The sequence below is a fragment of the Nylanderia fulva genome, unplaced genomic scaffold (genome assembly GCF_048542155.1).
Source record: "Nylanderia fulva isolate GAGA-0341 unplaced genomic scaffold, ASM4854215v1 Scaffold22, whole genome shotgun sequence".
NCBI lineage: Eukaryota > Metazoa > Arthropoda > Insecta > Hymenoptera > Formicidae > Nylanderia > Nylanderia fulva.
Window position 1 is genome coordinate 3,378,181 of NW_028190285.1, and position 22,987 is coordinate 3,401,167.

At 39.0% G+C, this 22,987-nt stretch overlaps 1 protein-coding gene across 7 annotated transcripts; it reads right to left on the minus strand.

The window, feature by feature from the left end:
• Positions 1 to 411: 411 nt before the first annotated feature.
• On the minus strand, positions 412 to 22,970 carry LOC114928669 (histone lysine acetyltransferase CREBBP). 7 transcript variants are annotated; one of them, XM_085482886.1, is made up of 25 exons: positions 21,757 to 22,970; positions 20,112 to 20,255; positions 17,911 to 18,116; positions 17,450 to 17,824; positions 17,076 to 17,364; positions 16,270 to 16,533; positions 15,799 to 16,116; positions 14,881 to 15,096; positions 14,302 to 14,707; positions 13,914 to 14,086; positions 11,778 to 13,612; positions 11,517 to 11,674; positions 10,266 to 10,379; positions 10,045 to 10,179; positions 9,292 to 9,768; positions 9,002 to 9,167; positions 8,561 to 8,737; positions 8,234 to 8,464; positions 7,926 to 8,156; positions 7,730 to 7,849; positions 7,334 to 7,635; positions 6,680 to 7,120; positions 6,199 to 6,505; positions 5,667 to 6,102; positions 412 to 5,573 (listed from the first exon to the last, which is right to left on the minus strand). In XM_085482886.1, the coding sequence occupies exons 1-25, from the start codon at positions 21,833 to 21,835 to the stop codon at positions 5,092 to 5,094; spliced, it is 8,082 nt and encodes a 2,693-aa protein (XP_085339012.1). In that variant the 5' UTR covers positions 21,836 to 22,970; the 3' UTR covers positions 412 to 5,091. The 7 variants fall into 7 exon arrangements, with proteins under 7 accessions (XP_085339012.1, XP_085339011.1, XP_085339007.1 ...); XM_085482885.1 differs by having other exon boundaries at positions 412 to 6,102; positions 14,302 to 14,665; XM_085482881.1 differs by having other exon boundaries at positions 412 to 6,102; positions 11,778 to 13,681; positions 14,302 to 14,665.
• Positions 22,971 to 22,987: the final 17 nt, after the last annotated feature.

Here is a 22,987-nt window from a genome sequence, read left to right on the forward strand (position 1 = left end):
GTAGCTTTCTTTCGTGAGACACTATTAAAAAATCACATTTATCATGATTTTCGTAGGTTCGAATATTTTTAATTTAATTACTGCGAGATAGAAGGAGGAATAAAATATTCCACCAAAACTATAATTAACATATTGTAATCTTGATAATGATATTGTGCAATATAAATCGTCTTTGTATTTGTATCGAACAGAGTATAATATAGAAAAACCTTAGTTGAATGTAAATATAAAAGAAAAAAGAAAATTGCATAATCGTATTGTATAGATTTCAATGTAAAGTTTTAACGAATGTAGGTCAAAAAAGGGGCGAATGCTATTAAAAAAAAAAAAAAAAAGGAATACTCTCTTTCCCTCTCCCACATTTTGCGCATTCAATATAATCTAGCCGGCAAAAAAATAAAAAATGGAATGTATTTTGGAAACTCTTTCTTTTAATAATCATGTAACAATACTCATTATATTCACGATTAACATACATTACTTATCTACGTTGCAAATATTACATAAAAAAGATATCCGCGTTTTGCGTTTTTTTTTTCTAAAATTATAAAAACGACGAATAGCAAAAGTTTCGGAATCTGACAGACGGTGAACGTCATCGTGCGACGACGTTTCATTATTATTTTTAACGCTAAAACGATAGGTAAAAAAAAAAGAGAGGACGACGATGATATACATATATATATACATAAATGTAACTAAAGTTTGTCCTAAGTCACTCTGCGGTTCTTTTTCTCGTCGGGAGGTAAGGATGTATATTTTGTTTTATCAATCATATAACACGATCTCGAGTCATTCAGTCGCGAAAACGGGCGAAGTTTCGTCGAGTAAAAGGAAGAAACGCACGCGTCATCATGTCATTGTGCAACTCTTATCACGAATGCACTATCAGAGAGGACGAGAATGCAACACGACACGAGGAAGAAAAAAAAGAGACAGAGAGAAAGAGAGTCCCCTCTCTTTCATTCAGGGTATTTTTCTCGATGGGCGGAAGGAGCGGAGGAGAAACGTTACATTATGCATCTCATTAATCTTTAATTAGATAATTAATTCACTATTTACGAAAAGTCATAATAAAAAGTAGTACTCTATATATATATATATATATATATATATATATATATATATATATATATATATATATATATTCGATATTTTATATAATAATAATATTGTAATAATAATTATTATACTCCAATAGGTTTGTCTGCAGTTTTATCGTCTATTTAGATCGGATAATTAATTAATTCATAATGTTATCATCGACGTGCGTATACAGACCGCGGCCCACACTCATCTCTCGAATACGTTTCATAAATATAAAAAAGAAAAAAAATCGTAATACATAATATGCTTATGTATATATATATATATATATTATGTGTATATATATATATACACACATTCACTCTCACTTACAAGTGTAATAAATCTCACAAATGCTCCACGCATCAACGCGTTGCCTTCTTTTTTTCCTCTTTATTTTTCATATCAAGGTATTTAACAACTGTACCAAAAAAGAAAATCGCAAATTAATTACATTATTAGATAGTGATAACTATATGGAAAAAGTACGAATGGTCAACAATTTATCGGCTACGAACGTCATTTCCGATCAATTCAAGAAAGAGGATTTTCTTTTTTTTTTTTTCAATTTCAACTATATTTAATTTTCGAACAATCAATCAGGCACGGCACGTTGATACGCACAGCATTCCAACATTCTTTCTCTCTTTCTCTCTCTTAAAAGTTCTACACGAAGGTACACGCCATTTTCAGATTTACAACATTGCCCTAAAAACACAGCCATACTAAGCCAAATACTTTTTGGGTTTTGTCGTTTACACGATTACTTCACATACGTTTCTTTTACTATATATGTATATAGTAAAATCATTTGTTTAAATCTACACTCGATTATCCGTTTCTTTCGCTAGCAAACCTCGCTAATTTCTCGCTATTGTTCGATAAAAAAAAAAAAAAGGAAAGGAAAAGAGAAAAGCAGCGTACATCCAATGCGCTCACGATTTCGTCCGAACCTTGGAGAAAATTTTAGCAGCTCGAAAAAAACAATTAACGAGTCCAATTCATAAAGAAAAAAAGGAGCAAAATTTGTGAAACCCGTTCTTTTTTTTTTTTTTTTTTACAGAAGCAAAACGTCATAAAATATGATAAACACGCGCTTTTCTCTCTCACTCTCTCTTTCTCTCTCTCTCTCTCTCTACGAAATGTAGTCTAAAAAGGAATGTGTCCCGAGTTTTTGTTTCATCAAGGTTTCTAGAAACGAAAAGCAAGAATCGTATCGCAATGTGCGTAGCAATCTGCGAGATATCAACGAATGCGGCAAGACGGATGGACGACATTGACATCAGGCATTCAGTGAATTTTAGGGGATTCGATTGCATGTGTAACGATACGTGAAAAAATTTAATACACCCAATCAAGGTCGATCGCTGACCTTAATCAAGTTTCACCGGAGCTTGATCGTATTTTCTCTTTTTTTCATTTTCATCTCGTTTAGCCATGCTAATTAATAAATTGAAAGAGAAACACGATCAAAGAGCTGCTGAGAGGTCAAACGAGAATTCGTAGCGCATCGGTGTACAATTTCGAATGTATATGTATGTAAAAATGTGTGTGTGTGTGTGTGTGTGTGTAGGTGTTTTTCGGCAGAGCTTAGATGATCGATGACATTTCTTTTACATATAATTAGCAATTAGTACGCAATATTGTTTTGAAAAACGCAATCGCTATATAAATTTGGTTTCCTTACGTTTCGGTTTCACTTTATGCCGATGTATATGTTTATATGTGTGTACGTGTTATTAATCTTTCCTTGCTTCCGATTACGTTCTTTTTCTTTTAATCATCACTTGGCTTAATTTTACACGATAGCTACATTATACAAATGATGTACTTCAAAAATATCCGACGGCACGGATCCTTTGAACCACAATATGTTCACGCATTCCCGTTTATTAAGTCATTTTAAATAGGTGTGGCAAAGAAAAAGATGAAAAGGGGAATAGGGTGCGGGTATTTTTTGGAGAGAGGAGGAACTTACACTTAGAACTCTTTGCTATGATACAACACTGGCATAGTCATGTAATGTGATTCGGTGTGTTTTGTACGCGGGTCATTTTGCCAAACCCGTGTGTAGTAAAACGCGTGTGTGTGAATTCCTCTCTCGTTCTATGCAAATATTACAATATATCTATATATGTATGTACGAATTGATCATAGTAATAGACTAATATTAATAATATTAATATTAATAATAATAATAATAATATAATAATAATATAATAATAATATATAATAATATATAATAATAATAATAATAATAATAATAATAATAATAATAATAATAAATCGATATTCCGGCAGGTAAATTAATAAGGACGTTATCGTTATATAATAATAACCTAATATTTACAAGGTTTTCACATTTGAGGGCCCGGTATCGAATACGCATTCATAGTTACATTTTGATTGAACTGTACACACATGCTTGTGGAAACCCTCAACTGGAAAAGACTTCATTCTCCTTTCTTTCATCAAAATTAACGCATTTTTATATAAACCACCCCTGCGCACACTAGCAGCCTGTTGCAAATTTCTATTTTTTGGTTGCATCAACATTAATTCGTCACTGCCGATTCTCTAGACAGGAGCAACGACGTCCTTATCATCCAGGCATCCTATCAAGAGAATCGCCGTCCATTCAATATGACTAACGATTTAGTCAGCACTCGAGAAAATGTGGATTCTCTCGCGCTAATTTTCATAAAATTTCACGGCGCTAAGATACAACCTTTTCGGCGGCGCTTAAGTGAGATATCCTCTTAATAACAAATTTTCTCTCCTTAAACGAATATATTACTTACATACGATTTATAGAATAATTAGCATATAATTATACCGTACTAATTATCATCTAATAGTATTTGAACTATTAATTATTAATTATTTAACGTTAAATATACACAACATATATATATATATGTGTATATATATGTATGCATGTATATATATATATATATATTTGTACGATTTCACTCATCCTGCATGAGCAAGAGTGGAAGAGTGATAGTATCGAAGGGGTTCCGGATGGTACGAGGGGGGAGGGGAGGAGGGGTATACGTAATAATAGTCTCTCGATAGTTTCGCTTTAGTCTTTCGTTCCACCATTCATCGTTTTTTACCGATTTTTGTCTATTTCTTTCCTTCCTGGACCAAGGACGAAAACAATTTTTGAGTCTATCTGAGCCAGGCCGAGTAATAATTGAAAAGCACCAACGTCGCGTTGTCTCTCTTTTCTTTCGATATCTCGCGTAACGTAGAAGATCGAAAGAGAAGGTACTCGCGCGCGCGACCCGAGCAATCTCGCAGCGGAAGGGTCAAGGGTCGCAAAATCGGAACCTCGCTCTCTCCGGTCCTGAGGATTCCAAGCCCAAACACGTGGCTCGAGCGCTCAACGAAAACTCGACGCAACACACAGACTATCTCTTTCAGTCTCTCTCTGTATGCGCACAAAACAGCATCAGAATTAATTATCTAGCGACCTCATCATTTACCAAACGTTTGTCGTTATTATTTATAAATCGTGCGATATAGACGATCGCAGTCGTCCACGAACTCCGCCGCCATCTCGTCTCCTTTTTCAATTCTCTAACAATCGCGCGCACGGCGGATCATGAGTCAATTTTGACCCTTAGCAGAAATTCTTTTGTACATATTTCAGAAGGAAATTTCATATTGAATTTTAATGTTAATATTTTTTAATTGTTTCTTTTAAAAAATGCTTTATTTACATACATATATATATATATATATACATATACATATATATATGTATGTATATATATGATTGAAGCACAAAAAGGAAAATACTTGAATTATAAATAAAAAAATAAATAATAATTATGTGTGCTGCGTTATTCTATACGCATGAAATATTTGCTTCAATTATTATATGTAAACTTTATAAAACAGTATTAAGATATGGGTCACGAATGACCCGGACCCCGCCGGCGGAGAGTTAAAGGAATCACTTACATAATCGACCGATGTGATCGTCCGTAACAGTCACTACAATCCCTCGACGAACTTGGAGAGTTGGTCCTGTGGCGTCATCGGCGTCACCTCATTGGCGTCTGCGCCACCGTTCGTGGGCGCCGGAGCCGGCGAGGGATGATGAGGCATAGCGGCGGGATGGCCGGTAGGCGCACCTGGTCCACCACCCAACTGCGAGAGCATCATCTCGCTAGGACCGCCACCGAGTTCATGTGCCGGCGAATGCGTAGGCGTGCCATGAGGTGGATGGTGATGCGGCGACGGCACGGGACCCGATCGCGGCGACGGTACTGGCTGATTACGAGGAGAAGGAACAGGTCGTGGCGAGGGGTTGGGTTGTGGAGAACGGATAGGCGGTGGCGAACGGACTGATTGCATCAGCTGTTGCTGCACGGAGATCCCCGGCGGCCCCATGACGCCTTGCGGCGAGGGCACAGGCGGTGGAGTGGGTTTCAGACCCGGCTGACCATAGCCTTGTTCGTTGAAACCGCCATAACCTGGGAAGTTGGGCAAGTGTTGGTGTCGAGAAATGACGTTGCGTAATGCAGCCTCCCCGTTCTCTAAGTAATTACGAGGGATCGAGTGATTACCAAGAAGCGGCCGTATGGGTCGTTGTTGACCGTACGGCGGCGCTGGTGGTTGAGTAAATGGCTGTTGTTGCTGTTGTTGCTGCTGCTGCTGCTGCTGCTGTTGTTGTTGTTGCTGCTGCTGCTGCTGTTGCTGCTGCTGCTGGACCACCTGTTGCCTCTGCTGCTGCAGCATCATCTGCTGCTTGTACCATTGCGCCTGTTGTTGTTGCACCGGCTGTTGTTGTTGCGCCTGTTGCGTCAACATTGCCTGTATTTGCAATCTGCCTTGCTGCTGCTGCTGTTGCTGCTGCGGTTGCTGCTGCTGCTGCTGTTGCTGCGGCTGTTGCTGTTGGGACATCATATGCTGCAAACCAGGTTGTTGTTGAGGTTGATTAGGACCCAATGGACCGACTCCCCCGCCATGTTGACCAGGTTGTTGCTGATGCGAAACAAGCGCCTTTTTATTAAGAAGATTATATATATAATAGTATATAAAATCTGTGCACATAATATAGAAATATATATATATTTTTTTTTAAAGAAAAAGAGTTACCCGTTGCTTGATAAAGGCAGCCATCAACGGCGGGTTACTTTTGAGTATTTGGAGTATTTGGTTCTGTTGCTCGGGGGTATGCGGGCTTCTGAGGGTCTGCATCAGCTGTTGCAGTGCATGCTTCTGCATATTGGTCGTCTGCGGACCAACTTGACCTCCGATCACAGTCGGTTGCCGCGGCATTTGTGCGCTCATTGCCATCCCTGGTTGAGCCTGATGCGGCTGTTGCTGTTGCATCAGCTGTTGCGGCGTCTGCTGACGCGCCAAGTTAGGATTTTGTTGCATCACCGTGTTCGATTGATACCTGCTATAAGGAGAATATGCGCGATGGTTGACAAATACATTCTTCGGTTGGCAGAATCTACTAGTCAATAAGCGCGGAAAATTGATTAATTAGAAATGTGATAATAAGTGATTTCTTTTAGAAATTAATGGTATATGAATGATATATGATAATAGCATAAACGAATTTAGTATATACTTTGCCGTCCATTGCTCCATCGGCATGAGATGCGTGCCAGGGTTTGGCATCTGGACTGGTAATGGCCGTTGCATTTGCGGTGGTGGCATTACGCCGCCCGTTTGACCGCCGACGCCGACACCGACGCCAACGCCAACACCGACGCCAACGCCTACACCAACGCCACCACTTGGTGTCACTTTGCCATAACCGTGCGGTGCTTGTTGCCTCGCAGCTTCCTCCTGCACCTGTTTCACTACTTGTAACACATGAGCGGGAGGTGTCTGCAAGTTGCCTCCAGGTTTTAAGCCAATGCCTTGCGGATGTGACGATGGTAAATTCGAAGTACTGACGCCGGGCTTCATTGCAACTCCAGTCGCCATAGCGACGTTTGAAGGCTGACCGGCCGGCATCCCCACAGGTACACTTGGTCTCGTACTCGTCATCACAGCCATTCGTCTCCTGCATAAATAAGTTTTTTAATGCAATATATATATATAGATACATAAATATAAAAATTTCTAATAAATAAAAGCTTAATAAATATATAACCAAATGATTAATTCCATTTTATTTAATATTTACTGAGGTTATCAATTATTTTTCAGTTTATGTAAATTATCAAAAATATCGTAAAATTATATTAAAGTTATAAAATACGAAAATTCTACTAACCTGAGTAATTGCGCCTGTTGTAGCCGTTGTTGCAGCTGTTGCTGCTTTATCTTGTGTTTAATATTGGAGCAGAATGGAACAAGACACTTGGTCTCTTGGCAGTGTTTCGCGTGATAACAACATAGCGCGATCAGTTGCTTGCAAATCGGACAACCACCATTCGTCTTTCTCTTGCAGTTCTTCGTGTGCATTACTACTCGTTTCATCTTACAACAACTCGGGAGACGGCAATTGGCATCTCTACACTGGCACGCATGCACCAATGATTGAATGCACCTCTGTATCGACAATTTCCGGGCTTCCTAAATTGTGAAAAAGAGAAAATATATGAATGTAAAGCAGATTTATTGTAATAGTGACATATTTAATAGAGTTTGTAAAGCTTTTGTAAATTACTTGTGGATTTGTTTGTTTGGCATCGGCCGGCGATGATCCGTCATCTAAATCAAAGCCAAGTTTCTCCATGGGATGCGGATGACCGTCTTTATCTTTACAACTCACACATAAATCGAAATCCTATAATTAAATAAAATTATAGTGAGTATAATTTAAATAAAAAGTTATTTCTTTCAAAGCATAAACTATTACGTACATCACAAACTGTACAATGGTATCTGGTCTCCACATGACTCTTGCAGTTATTACAAGTGTAAACAAACTTGTCTTGGCCTTGATTATGCAATTCATATAACATGGACATGGAACTAAACTTCGCTCTTCTCAGCGATGAAAATTCATAATGCCTCTCTCTGGCCATTGTCAAAAACGCATCGCGACCGTCCATCAAATCGCAATTGATCACGGGATCGGGATCTTGAATCGGCTAAAGGCATTTAAATAAAAGATTAATAATCACATGTAACAAATTTTGAACACAAAGTATAATAAAAACAAACTTACTGCTAAACTAGCCGCGCTTTGAGCACTGTGCAAACTGATTACAAAGAATACTTCCTTGTGCTTTTCCATGGTTGCAAAGATTTTTGCGGAAAGATCATTGCCAGTCTGAGGAGTATTCGATTTCTTGCTATTTTTCCTTTGATTCGCTTTGGACTTATTGGATTTCTTCGCTTTCTTCTGACCTTTCTTCTTACCGTCCGGAGTTTCCGAATCTTCAGATAGCGAAAATATCTAAAAAAAATTAAATGTAGAAAATAAATATACGAAAAATATATAAGACGAGAAAAATTACATTAGTAAAGAAAATAAATATCTTCCACAACTTACTGCGTTTGCCGCAGCAGCAGCCGCTTCGGCCGCTTCAGCCTGTTTGCGCTTTTCTTCCTCTTCCTGATCTAATTCTTTAATACTTTCTTCCAGTACATTCGGCCAAAAGTCACCTTCAAAATATGGCAAATCTGCTGCGGATGAAAGTCTATCTTCCATCGCTTGTTTCAAAATATCCTGCATACAAAAGTTTAATTTATATATCTTTCTCTCAACGCGCATAAATAATAAAAATATTAAAAAATAATAAAAAATATTTAGCGGAAAAAATGTCGTCTACACATCCTATGTTCGTTGCTCTAATTAACAAGAACACTAGCTTATACAGTAGACATTGATTTAAGTCTCATTTGACCCCAATATGATACTACGACACTTATTGGCAACACAGAGACTATTTCTTGAAAATCGAAATAACAAATAAAAACGTTTTCAACTCACCTTATAGTCGAGTACGATTCTCTCGACCATTCCCTTGTCCAACATTTTCTTATACCACTCTTGTAATCTTTTAGGCTTTGGTATTTTCTGTTCTGCAGGATGGCAGTGAAAGATGTAATCGTCCCCTTCGGAAGGTGGACAGGCCCAAATGTGAGCCATAGTATATCTACAAAACGCCCCATCATATTTTTTAAATATAAAATCATATTTTATTAAACACTACAATCGTACTGATACAAAGTATTGTATCAATATCTATCTACTCAATGCAATTTTTTTTTCAAACTTACCCAAGCTGCTTCGCATAGTCGAGATACCCAAGAAGAATCTCGTGATATACAGCCGTACGAAATTGTCTAGGCCGGAAGAAGTGGACAGAATCTAGATAAGCGATGTAAACCCGTCTCGTATTCGGTGGCGTGCATTCGCTTCCGTATTCTTGCACGTGCATACCGAAAAAACATACGTCTGTGCCGTCAACCTCCTCGAATGCAAATAACGCTTTCGCACGATAAGGGAATTCGCCAGGCATGTCGCCGTTTTCGACGAATCTACTTCGCATACCGGGCTTGACCTCAACGACCTTGTCGCTGGACGCGACTACTCTGATCGCGACTTCGCCGGCGCCCGCTTCCTTTTTCTTCAGAAAATTATTCACGCGCGTCTCTATATACGTGCCGAGTTTCGTTACAGGCAATCGTTTAGCATTGAACTTATTCTCTTTGCGTTTCTGACCCTTCTTCTTTAAGCAATTATCACAAGTAAACCTGTTCCAAAGAAAAAGAATAGCTTTTCTAAGTAAAATATGCGAAATAGTAGTATTTGTACTTTTTAAAACTTATAAAATATGAATAATGATTAGAAGAATTTTATCTAAATTGCAAAATTTAAATTTCTCATCGCTAATCGCGCCTGGCTCTTGACAGTACATTTTTCTTTTGTCAGATGTTTAATTAATCAAAGCGTTAGACTTTGTTTTGCAAATGTTCCAATTTTTCCAATTTTTGTTTTAAAAAAATTAAAGTATTATTATCATTATTTACCCTAACGGCCAGATCGCTTCCATATGGAGTACACAAATTTGGTGTACCCTCCTACCACAGTCTGTACAGGTTACAAAAGGTTCCAATTCTAAATGATCATTCTTCATCTCCTGGAACTGTTCCTTCTTGATGGCACTGTAAAAGAAGAAGATAAACATGTCATATGAATCGAAATAACACATTAGCAGAGAATGTATTCATTCATTTTTTTATACACTTACGTTTGAGGCTGCGTTGGATCGTCTCCCAACGTCACTGTGTCACCAGGAATGTCGTTGAAACATTTCTGACAGAAGGTGTATCTGTCGGACAGAAGACCATATCCCTTTAGACTGCTATTATATCGGCATCAAGCGTGCGTTTTATCACATGAACAACGATGAACGACGACCAATTTTTTTTTTCGGTGTATCCAATTTCGGCAAGTGTTTATATGTATATATTCGATTATTACACATGCATGCAATGGTATCGCCAATTGTTTTCAGTTTTCGATTTCAGTTTCGTTTCAAAAAATCGTGGGAAGATCATTGGTGTTTTTTTTTTTCAATTAGCATTTTCCAAGTATCAAGTTTTTCGCAGCAGTAGAGTCGAAAAGAAGCAAGGGCGCAGGCAACACAAGAAGAAAGCGGCAAACAAGGATTTATGTGCGCGTGCGCAGCCCATGGGCGAAGGTAACATATAAAGAAGAGAACAGTGCCAATGTTAGACGCGTATCTAAACGTCATTCTTTTGTTTTTAATTTCTAATCGCATATACCGAAAGGCTATGTAAAAAATGTACCGAGAAATCAATAAGATATCATGACGTAATATAGTAATTTTTCTCATATAGTTTGCTACAAATATTACAATTATGACTTTGAATAGAATACATATCCCTTAAATATATGCGCAATTCATATATGTATAAACTTTAAGTGTAAGTTTAAAGTATTAAAAAAATTGCATGAATAACTATTGTATAAATTTTGATTTAAAGAAAAAGAAAAGAGTGTAGGTCAGGGGACTGACCTGCTTTTGCATGTATTTTCAAAAGCAGGTTAATTAATCCTGCCAATTTAATCTAGCGTATTCAACGACAAGGCACTTGAATAAAAAAAATGCCCAAACAAAATGAATACGCAGAATATATAAAAATTATACTGTTTCAATTCTTTATATATAAACAAGAACTAAACAGATTTCTAAAATCGTTACTTGATAAAACTTAACTTAGTTGTTAATTTATTAGGCTCGAAATACTATGTAAATGTATTCTTATTGTGCATACATTTCAATTGAGAATTAAAAAATTATTTTTTCACGCATATTTAATATAACTGAATTAATTAAACTAATAAAATGTTATAAAATTTTAGTATTGTTATTAAATGTTAATTTAAAATTAACACTTTAAAATAACATTTTATCTTTTTCATTAATCGAGTAAATTTTAGCTAAATCAATACATATACTACAGTGCATACTGACCTGTTTTGATACGAGTAATACTTTGCATCCCTAGGTATTGTGCAGAGTTGCTTCCCGTAACAACACAGCACCTGTGGGTTGAATGTATATTTCCTGCCACAACAGTATCCCAAAGCCTGCATCACAGGATCTATCTCTTGCTCAAACACTTCCGAGAGCTGTATGTAAAAAAAAAAAAAAAAAAAAAAAAATTATACATAAATATGTAAATTATAGATAGTATATTGTTAGATCAAAGATCAAGATTTAAATCAATGTTACCTTAGTGCAGTATCGATAGACTCGAGAAGTCTTGCGATTATAGAGCCAGGCATTGTCGAACATCATCCACACATCATCGACGTACTCCCACGGATCGCTGTATTTCTCCGTGTCGAGTTTCTTCTTAATCGTCGACAGATCCATTGGTTTCTTCACGATGGTCGGATAATCCGGTATACCTAACGCCTGAGGATCCACGGGTTGTCGGAATGGTATGGATTCGGGATCTTGTCGATATAGTTTCTCCAACGTCGGCATCAGTGCCTGGCGTAGCTCGTCGGGCTTGAACAAACACTTCTTCTTGTCGGTAGATGTACCGCTCGGTTGAATCGGTTCCGGCACCATGGGTTTAATGTCGGAGGTAGTCGCGTCTTGATCGGAGATGGGAGTCATGCTCTCTTCTTTGATGCCAGTGGGTTCCTCCTTCACAGTCGCTTCATTCGAACCTTCCTCCATCGGCTCGGTTTTTATCTCAGTTTTTATGGTGATCTCATTGTTCACGCTCTTACCACCGTCCATCCTGTGATTCTGCGACTCCTCCGGCTCCTGTTTGATTTCCATTTTTATAGTCGTCTCGTCCTTGGAATCCAGCTTACCCTTGTTGTTGTTCATCGGCGGACTGGGAGAATTGTCGCGATCCAGCGCTGCTGTGATAGCGGCCATCTGTGAAGACATGGACGTGCTGCGAGGAGTGTTTAACGCAGCCCGTTCTTGCGAGGTCATACCCTTGCCAAGGCTCGCAAGACCGGCGGGGGACGGCGTCGGGCCCGAATGAGGTGGTGTCTGATTGGACGCGGATGAGACTGTTTGATTTGGTGTCATTAACGACGGTACAAGCGGTGTATTCGGCGTGGAAGTAGTCGATTGAGGTCCGTTTGTCGTACCCGTCGTCGTCGTTACAGGCACGCCGCCCGTTGGACTCGGTCCACTAGATACAGGTGGTGGTATCGTCTGCGGTGTTGATGTAGCGATACCGTTGTCATTAGGTGTAGAAGCCGATAATGGTCGGGTGGGAAACTGCTGATTTTGTTGCTGTTGTTGTTGCGTACTCGGTTGTTGCATTCCGCTGAATACAGGTGATGGCGCTTGCGGAATCGATGTTGCCGGAGTGCCAATCTGGTTCGGAGTGTTCGTCGGTTGTGGCTGTTGCTGCTGATTCTGTTGTTGTTGTTGTTGTTGTTGTTGCTGCTGCTGCTGCTGTTGCGCCGCTTGAGCCTGAGCTTGCGCTAGTCTGACTTTCATCATATCGGGGAACTGATGCTGATTCTGTATAGGAGAGCTGTTAGGTAAACCGGAAGCCGTACCGTTAGACGTCGGGAATTGACTAGTCGTTGCATTATTAGATGCAGTGGTGGATGTTGTGAGATTAGCTTGAGACATTTGAGGTTGTCCAAATGGACTATGTCCGGAATTCGATACCATATTAGCGTTGGATGTAGATTGTCCATTCGGACTGGGACCGGGAAGACCGACTAGGATCCCTTGTTGTTGTTGTTGTTGCTGCTGAGCTTGTACTTGCTGCTGTTGTTGTTGAACCTGCTGTTGCTGCTGCTGGGGCTGCTGTTGTTGTTGTTGAGGAAATTGCATTCTGTTATGCTGCTGGATGGCCATTGCAGGTATCGTTCCCAACTGACTTATACTGGGTGAGTGACTTCGTAGACTAGGTACCGACCCGACAGGTTTCGATGTCCCTGGTATTACATTCCCTACATTTGGAGGCGCGCATGGCCTTAATCCAGGACCAGATGTACCCGCTGATGGCGGTTGTTGCTGCTGTTGTTGAGCTTGCAACTGTTGCTGCTGTTGCTGTTCCTTCCGTTTTTGTCGTTTCTCATCTATTTGATTCGAACGATTTTTTTTAACAAAGGCAGCATACTCAACTTGAAAAAAATAGCATTGACTATCTATCAGAAGTGAAAAAAACAAAAGTATATAAATAAATAATAAATAATAAATGAAATAATAAAATTAAAAAATAAGTAAAAAAATAAAATAAAATAGTATAATTTGAAATAAATAGTATAATTTTAAGAGCAATTAAAAAAAGATTTGAAGTAAAAAAAATTTGAAAATTGATTTTAAAAATTACAAGAAAAAATTAATAAAATATTCAGTCATTCAAATAACATCACTTACCAAGTTCTTTTTGAATCTTGTAAATCTTTTCAGCCAACAAATGATAATACTCCGATCGTGAATTAGCCATTTCATACATATCACCTTCCACTTTTCTTGCGTACGCGACTAAATTGTGCATTCTTTTATCGAGCATGGCCTGAGGATCAGGAGTTGGAAATATTGCTTGTACCCTAAAAAAAAAAGAGACAACGATTGTGTTATTACTTGCCAGGAGAAAAAAACGAATTGCAAACGAAAACATGCATTATGTTATGAAATTCTTATAATAGATATTTTAATAATAATTTAATAAAACTTAGATTGAAAAAACTCTGCACAAAACACATGTATGCATAGTTCAAACTTCGATGTAAATTTAAATTATTATTCAAAATCTGGTCCTTACAGTTTATGAACAAGATGATTTCTGAGATCTGGTGTAACGGACATATGCCACTCTTTTGTTCCTTGCACTGGTGTCGCTGTAACTTGACCGGACTGAAGACCGCCTGGAAGCTGCAGATTAGGTAATCTATTCTCTCCACCAATTACGCCGGGTTGTCCGGATTCGTTTAGTCCAAACAATGTTTGCATATTGACGGACTGCTGTATATTGGCAGCGGCCGCCGCCGCAGCAGACGTGGGTCCGGTAGCCGATACTGTCTGATTACCAGCTACCCCGACCGTACTAGGATCGGAATTTAAAGGAAGAGATACGTTCGGGGCGACCACTTGTTGCCCAGCACCGACTACGGACTGTCCCGGCGCAGCTGGAACACACATGAACGGCCATCGCATATTTCTTTTCACATCTATACAATAAACATTTTGTTTTTAAACAAATTTAATAAACGTAATATATAATCACTAAGAAGTATATAATATATAATATTTTTACAAACATATACGTATAAATTTCATAGAATATTTTATGTTTAAAAAAAAACGGAATTAAAAAATTTTCTAAAAATATCGTATAACTCACTCTGTGTTTGAGGTTGCGCTGTTAATCTAACATTTCCCAGTGTACCTGGAGGACCTGTCATGCCAGGCGCTGGTATTCTAACGCCTCTACCAACGCCTTGGCCAGATAAGATTCCCGGTGTTGTTGTCGGACACTGAATTCCTAAAGCATCATAAGCCCTTCTCATCTCGGATGGACTCGGATTTGGCTGATTATTTGGTTGAATTGCAGGAGGAGCTAATAAAAGAATATCTAATAAATTATCGCGCAAATGTTTTTATTAAAAAAAAATATATATAAAGAAAAGACCCTCCGCGCACACTAATCTTATGTGAAATGGATTTCGATTAAAATTAGTTGATTTTCTCACATGTTGTAGCTTATGACTTGCTAAACAAAAGATGCACTAGTCTCAAAGCTAAATAATGGACAGTTAGTGAAACACAGCCAGTCAAACTCGTAGAGCTTTTTGTATTTGATTGACTGTAAATCAATAATTGTGTATCTATTGTTTAGCTTTGAACCTATTACATTATTGTTGAGCAGATAAAAAATTACAACCTATGAGAAAACCAACTAATTTTACCGGGATTCTATTTCATCTAGGATTTCATATAGGCTTAACAACTAACTCTGCACTAATGGTATATAAAATTGAATATCGGGAAAATCAGTTGATTTTCTAATATATATTCTAGCTTATGACCCGCTAAACAAGAAGTGACATGGACTTAAAGCTAAATAGTAAATAGTTACTGATTTTAAACCAGCCAGATTTACACTCTGATTCTGGGAGTTGTTTGACTGTAACTCAGTAGTTAACCATTATTTAGTTTTGAGGCTATTACATCTTTTGTTCAGCAAATCATAATTTACAACATAGTATAAAACCGGCTGATTTAACTAAAATTTCACATAAGTTAGTGCAAGATTGTTTACCTTGCGCAGAGTTTGTCCTGTTTTTATTGGCCTGTTTTATTGGTAAGCAGACCGGACAGTCACCTCGATTGCAATGCTTCCAATGACTGATAATTTGTCGGGACATACTACAGTGTGGTACAGTACAATTCTTCCCAGCTTGGCAATTCGTCATGTGATTCAAAACATTTTTCATCGTTTTACAATCCGGTAAGGTACACTGTCTCATTTCGCCGTTCGCTTGAGTTTCGCGACGTTGACATTTATGAGCATGTAGAAGTAATACCAATTGTTGTTGAATAAGTCTACATTTTTCTGGATCGGGCGTCGATTTCGGATCTGAAAGTTCCATTTAAAAATGAAGATTATGGTTAGCAAGATAATTGCAAGCAGTAAAGATTTATAAGATATGGGGAAAAAAAAAAAAAAAAAAAAAAAATTTACCTATAGTTAATGAATAGTGAATAAACTTTTCGACTATCCCCCACTTACTCGTTGGAGTTGGAGCCATTTGTCCTTGAGCACTTTGCTGCGGACCTGGCTGTCCTCCTCCAGACGATCCTCCTGATTGAGGTTGAGCCGGACTCGGTGCGGATGGTTGTGTCTGTTGTGCTGCCGTTCCACCCTCCTGACCGCCCACAACGTTCGTAGTACCAATAGGGCCGGCCGTTCCGGTGAATCTGTTGGCGGCTGCTGCTGCTGCTTGCATGGCAGTCATGTTTGTTCCCACAGCCTTTTGTTGCGGTTTGACGACACCTACGAAATTATTAACTCTTAAGGAGATGCCGGAGATATATTTTTACCAACCGAATGCGAATATTGATTATTTTGAGATATCTTTTTATTGATTATACAGATCAATAAATCCTTTTCCACGATTAAAGTACTTATAAAAACGGACCGCGCTAACTATAATGCCATATATAAATCTTATAAAAGTGAAAAATTACAGTTTTGTTATTAGCTTCTTTTTTGTGTCAGTTCATAACAATACTTATTTATACAAAAAGTTGTATAGTTTGTCTGTGCATAAGCTACAGCTTGCGCAATAGGGATAACATGAAAGAATAAGATTAATAAACAATTAGAAGTGAGATTACAAATCTAATAAAAAAGTTATATACTAATAAATTTTGTGCATATGTGCTAACCTATCGGAATTCGGCCGTCAGTCCGGCATCCCTTTAACCCACTAATATTTGCAAAACCTGTACATTATGAATTTAAATTTCTGTTATTTCTATTTATCGAGTTTATTTCTTCTTACGTATAAGACAAAAGAAAATATGATGTTATACCATAGCCGCCGTATGGGCTCGATGCACTTATTTGTCCCATGTTGGGTAAACTCGTCATGTTAGGAGGAGCCTGCATTCTGGGACCGACTTGACCGGGAACGATACCAACTTGATGCACTTGTTGGTGAGGACTCTGTCCTCTTGCTGGACCGACCATATGCGTTTGTTGTGGCTGCTGCATCGTCACGGCCCTCGTGTTCATCATGCCGGGACCATTTTGCATCGGCGTTACTCCGTGAGGTCCGCTAGGGTGATGTATCGCTTGAGTATTAGGACCCATCATGGTTACCTTTAAGAAATTATTCTTCATTAGTCAAATATCTTTTATCGGCTCTTGATTTTTAAACATAACATTCATTATAAAGTCAACGTACTGTATTTAAAGGTTTATTCAAACTGTTGGTTACTATCAAACTTCCCCCGGCCATTCCCCCCATATTGTTGTTCCCGCTAGCAGTACTAGTCATCACTAATCCGGAATTCATGCCACCCGGCATCGACATCGCGGGGTTACTTCCGGCCATGCTCATGGACGATTGTAGACCGCCCATCGAATTTGCGATGGACATTTGATTATTTGCCAATGAACTGGCTATGCTACTCGGTAGATTACCGAGACTCACGACCATTTGTGGATCGACTACTCCCTTGGAGACGGAAACATTCGGTGGCGATTGCATATTTGGACTTTTATTGCCTAGCGTACCGGCAGCCATTACCAAGGAATTCGCCACCAGATTTTTGTTGCCCTGTTTAATAATTATTTGTCAAATATAACGTGCCATGGACGAAATTAAAATATCTAAATATACCGTAAATGTAATTTAACACATACCTGTTGTTGGATGAGATGATGAGAGAGTTGCTGTTGCTGTACATGCTGCCTGAGTTCTGAGTCGAGAGCACCATTTTGCTGCCCTGGACCAGGACCTGTCGCCGGTGGTTTAGTGCTCTCGGTCGCGGAACCCCAAGATCCAGACGACAGCAAGTCATCAGGAAGATCATTTTCAAGATCAAACATTTCTGTGTTTGATATGTAATCTGAGAATGAACGAAAAGGAAAAATTAAGAATTACATTTCTGTAAAAAAAATATCCATCACGTTTGTCTATCGTGATAATGGATACTGGCTATTCAGAAAAGTATATCCTTAACACTCACACAAAAGTGTAATTCTTTTTTGTATTTACTTTAGCATTATTTTAATACTTAAACTGCACATTAAAACAATTACATTATTTTATAAACTATTTTGACCAAATTTGACAAGAATATATTATGATAATTGTACTGTTTTCTGAAATAACCAGTTTACAGACTCAAATACTTAAAATGAGCATGATATAAGTACCGTAGATACCAAGAAATCATTAGTAATTTTACAAAGGTAAGATTTCAGCGCCGTCACCATAGCTTTTAGCATCAAAATTTTAGCAGAGTATCAATATATATTTTTGATATTATAAATATATTGTATTCTATATATATCACATTATGTGCATAATATATGTACTATATCCCTCTATACATACATGTAGAACATGTATTACTATTGCAAATATATGTATATACACATATATACATACACTGTAAATATGTATATGTATATGTATGTACATACATGCATGTACATAGAGACATATATATGAGAAAAGCGCTTAATTTGTTTCTATAATATATTACAAGAAACACTTCTAAAAAAATATGCTATTAATATATTTCAAAAATATTCACACATATAACATTTCTTAGTAAATGAAAATTCTTAAAACTTACTTATCTATCCACGACTGATCATACATTGACGGAGAAAAAAAGGGTGTACATATAATATTATGTAGGAAAATACAAATGCAGAAAAATCCTATATTAAAAAGAAAACAAAAAAAAATAATACAGAAAACTGTATACATGGATGTAAACAAACATGAAAAATAAGACATGAGACATACACTGCATGAGCATAACGTAAAGGAGCCTTATTCTACAGCAGAATGAAAATTTTCGGCACAATAAATTAGTGCTAAACTAAACAAGCAACCAGCGAAGCTACCTGATGGCAAACTTTATAGAAGAGAGTCATGCGAAGAAATCAGTCACTCTAGAAATCTGTTTTATGCGAATCATAATTCTTGAGACGCTATGTATTACAGAGCGCCTATTTTCTTCACCCTAAAATTAATAAAATAAAATATTTCGAGACTTGCATAAAAAAATGTGTTTGTGCACGCAGTTTTTCATTCTATTAACGTTTTTAATATCTGTAAAAAATTTTAATATCTACGCTTCTCTCTCTTTAATCGTCAGACCGGCCCCCCGCAATTTAACTATTTTATCACTCGTATCATGAACTTTGGGCTATAAATATAGAGTGTATGTGTATACATATACATATACATATATATATATATATATATATATATATTTAATTTCACCTGCAATTTTATTTGCAATTCTTCTGCAAGGGTCCACAAGCTCCGCGCGTGTGTGTCGCATGTCTATGTTATGTTATGTTTGATTCACATACATAAATGTCTCACGATGTTCATTAGAAAAAAGAGGGGAACTGGCTTATATCTGAATCTTATGTACCTTTAATAACACCAATCCAATTTTTCTCCATTGCTATGTAAAGTGAATCAGTCCGTGTTCAAAGTAAGACAAGTTTATATATCCACATATTTTGTTGTGCTCTATTGCGCTCTGCCACATTTTTCAAAGATAAATTACCGTGTGACATCCATTTCTTTCAATTTTCTTCTCTAAATGTAGACAATAGAGACTAAAGTTACCGAACCATAGTGACAATATGCCAAAATTACCACGCATCTCTCTGAGAAAGCGAACCGCAACTGGAAGATGTATCAATTTTCACTGAAAACCAGAGACTGAGACGAGAAAATGTATGGTATCACTATGTGAGATGATTTGGACGGACAAACGGTTTCTTTTTTTCTTTGCAGTGCTAAATTTAATGTTTGTTTACTTTTTAATTTTTCTTTAATTTTTCGCTTTTGATCTGATAATGATATTTACTTCTTTTATTGTTGTTCCAATGTTGTTGAAGTGGATGCTGTTGCAGATGTAGCTGTTGCGATGGGCCCTGAATTTGTTGCATGTTACTGCCACCTCCCCCGTAGTTCGTATAAGCATGGTGCATCATTAAAGGCGCCATACCCACTACGTATATCACAGTTTTTTGTTTAATTTAGAATAAAGGAGAAAAAATTGTTTAGGCTTCTTCTCTTTGGATTGCGGTATCTAAGTGATAGAAACAGTTTGAGAAGCAGTTTTCGATAGAAATAATATCATACAATCGCTTTTACGCGCCAAAACTTTGCGCTGTCCTTGCTTTTAAGATGAAAAATGTGAAAACTAGTTTCTTGCGACAAACTGTTTCTGCAATATTGTTTCTGCGACTTAGTACCCTCTCACAATAAGCAATTTTGATACTTGATATATTACATCTGAGAGTATAAAATGTAATTATAGTCAATATAATATATATATAGCGTTATGTGCATTATTTTCAAAGTTTGGAAATTGTTAAGAGATGATTAAAATGTGTTCAGAGAAAAAAAAAATAGTAAAAGAGATCTATTGTAGCGCATTTTGTTCATGCCAGCAAAATATAATCTTTAACATTAAAATGTCATGCGTCCCATGCACTCTCTACAGGATCACAACTATATTTAAATCTAAATACATCTATAGAAAAATGTACAAAACCGTGTGTATATTTGTATAGTACACTCGCGATTGAAGAAAACAGAAGAAGATGACAAGTGCAGCGAATACGGAGAGAAATCACATATATATGTATATTTATTCTTAAAACATGAACATTTCATTTACATTTGCACACATCGAAATGATCTCTGAACAAAATTCGGCATCACGCGCGCACGAACCATTTGTACACAAAAAAAAATGTCGAAATGTCAAATCTAAAATAAATCCATCGCACGGCTACGTGATGTCTTCGTGGAGTCGGATCAAAATGTGACACTTTAGGCAAATTTACTCGGAAAATTAGAAGAAGAAAAAAAAAATTGAACATTATTTTCGCGTGCGATCGTCTTCTGCCGAGCGCGCTGTCAAAAAAAAAAAAAAAAAAAAAAAAAATCTGTAAAAAATACGCAAAATTCCACTCATCGTTGACTCGTAATTTTGCATATTTTTCCGTCGAACACTGGACATATTTCACAGCGCATCTTCGGGGACATGCGGGAGCGCGCGCGAAGACGCGTCGTGCACACAATTTGATCAGAGGTTGCGAGACGCCGAATCGGGAGAGACGCGTAACACAAGCGGCGGAATTAAAGGACGTCGGCACGCGACGTAAGAAAGAAGGCACCCGTGTGCCGCGAAAATCTGTGGAGCGCGGACCGAGATCGGTCGGACGGCGACAGGACAGGAGAGACGAGGAAGAGAGGGGAAGGGAGAGGGGAGGGAGGGGATTTTTTTTCTCCGCCTGCGTGAGTACACGCGCGTTGGCGCGCGTCTCGTGAGAAGAGGAAGGAAAAAAGGAAACGAAGCCTTCCTTCCGCGGAGGGTAGTTCCGGTTTGCAGCGAAAGTCGGAAAAATGAGGAAAGATAGATAGAAAGAGAGAGAAAGAAAAAGAGGAAATCGCGATCCGATTTTCGCGAGGAACGAGAAAAAGTTGGCTGAATCGCTCACCCGTCGTGTCCGAGGGCCCCTGGAACGGATCTAGCTTCGGCCGCTTCGGCGGAGGGCCGTCCACCAGGTGGTCGGCCATGGCTCCCCCGCGGGCCTGTTATCTTTCTTCCGTAATAAAACCTAACCTCTTCCCTCTGCCTCGCAGGGGCGCGCAAAAAGGAGCAACGGGGGAAGAGAATCCGTCGTTTTCTCGTTTTCCCACTCTTACTAGAAGACGTCGGTGGTCGTCGTGGTCCTCGAGCCTGCCGTTCTTCCTGCCGCCGTTCGAAGCTCACGCGCGATACGAAACGTCGTCGTTGACGATGATGATGATGATAATGATGATGATGATAATAATAATAGCGCTGCCGTCTCTTCCCGAACGCCGATGGAGCCGCGTAACAAGTTCACCGAACCGCAATCGTCGTCGCGAGCATAACAATAACAATGGGAACCGCGGCGCGTCAAGCGTCCCCGTGTAGCACTCGGCGGTGCACGGTCAACCATTGGGCATCGTAGGGGTTGGGGTACGTCGAACCCCGGCGAACGGAGTCCGCACGCACACGCACACCACCACGACGACGACGGCGACGACGACGACGAGTAACAATGTCCGCTGCTGCTGCTGCTCTCTGTCCTTCTTTTTCTCCTCCTCCTCCTCCGACGACGACGACGACGACGACGGAGTCGGACTCGGCGCGATTCGATTCGCGGCGACACGGAGAAAAAGCTCCCCCCCCCCCGAAATTCTACGATTCCTCTCTGTTAATAATAATAAAGACGCGCGACACTTCTTTCCGCGAGGCGACTCGTCAAACGACTGGCTGCGCGCACGGCGCTAGCTCGCGGCGACGATGTCGCTCCCGAGGCTGGCCTGTGGCACCACCATCTTCTTCTTCTTCTTCTTCTCCTCCTTCTCCACCACCTCCTCCGCCACCTCCTCTTCCTCTCCTCTTCTCTGCACACTGCGACACACGGGGCGCGCGAACGATTCAGCGGGAATCGCGACGTTTATCCCCGTACATCCGTACGCGAGCCAAGGACGCGTACGCGTACGCGGGTATCGTCACCGGGGCGACCAACGCGCGCTCGCCACAGAAATTCGCACGGGAAAATGCGATCCACCGCACCGCACGAGTCACGGCTAACGTTGGCTAACGTAAAATGGCGGCCGCTGTTGACGACTTTTTCTACGCTTGTCAGAATATGCCCGACTACTGACTCGGCGACCACGGACGTGAGCGGAGACCGC

What these genes read in the sequence shown, in the direction of transcription:
- LOC114928669 (XM_085482881.1), bottom strand. Translation starts at nt 21,835, where the DNA reads ATGGCCGACCACCTGGTGGACGGCCCTCCGCCGAAGCGGCCGAAGCTA. An exon ending in ATCATCTCATCCAACAACAG is followed by an intron (nt 17,825 to 17,910) that starts GTATGTGTTAAA and finishes ATTATTAAACAG; the next exon opens with GGCAACAAAAATCTGGTGGC. An exon ending in CTGCCTTTATCAAGCAACGG is followed by an intron (nt 6,103 to 6,198) that starts GTAACTCTTTTT and finishes CTTAATAAAAAG; the next exon opens with GCGCTTGTTTCGCATCAGCA.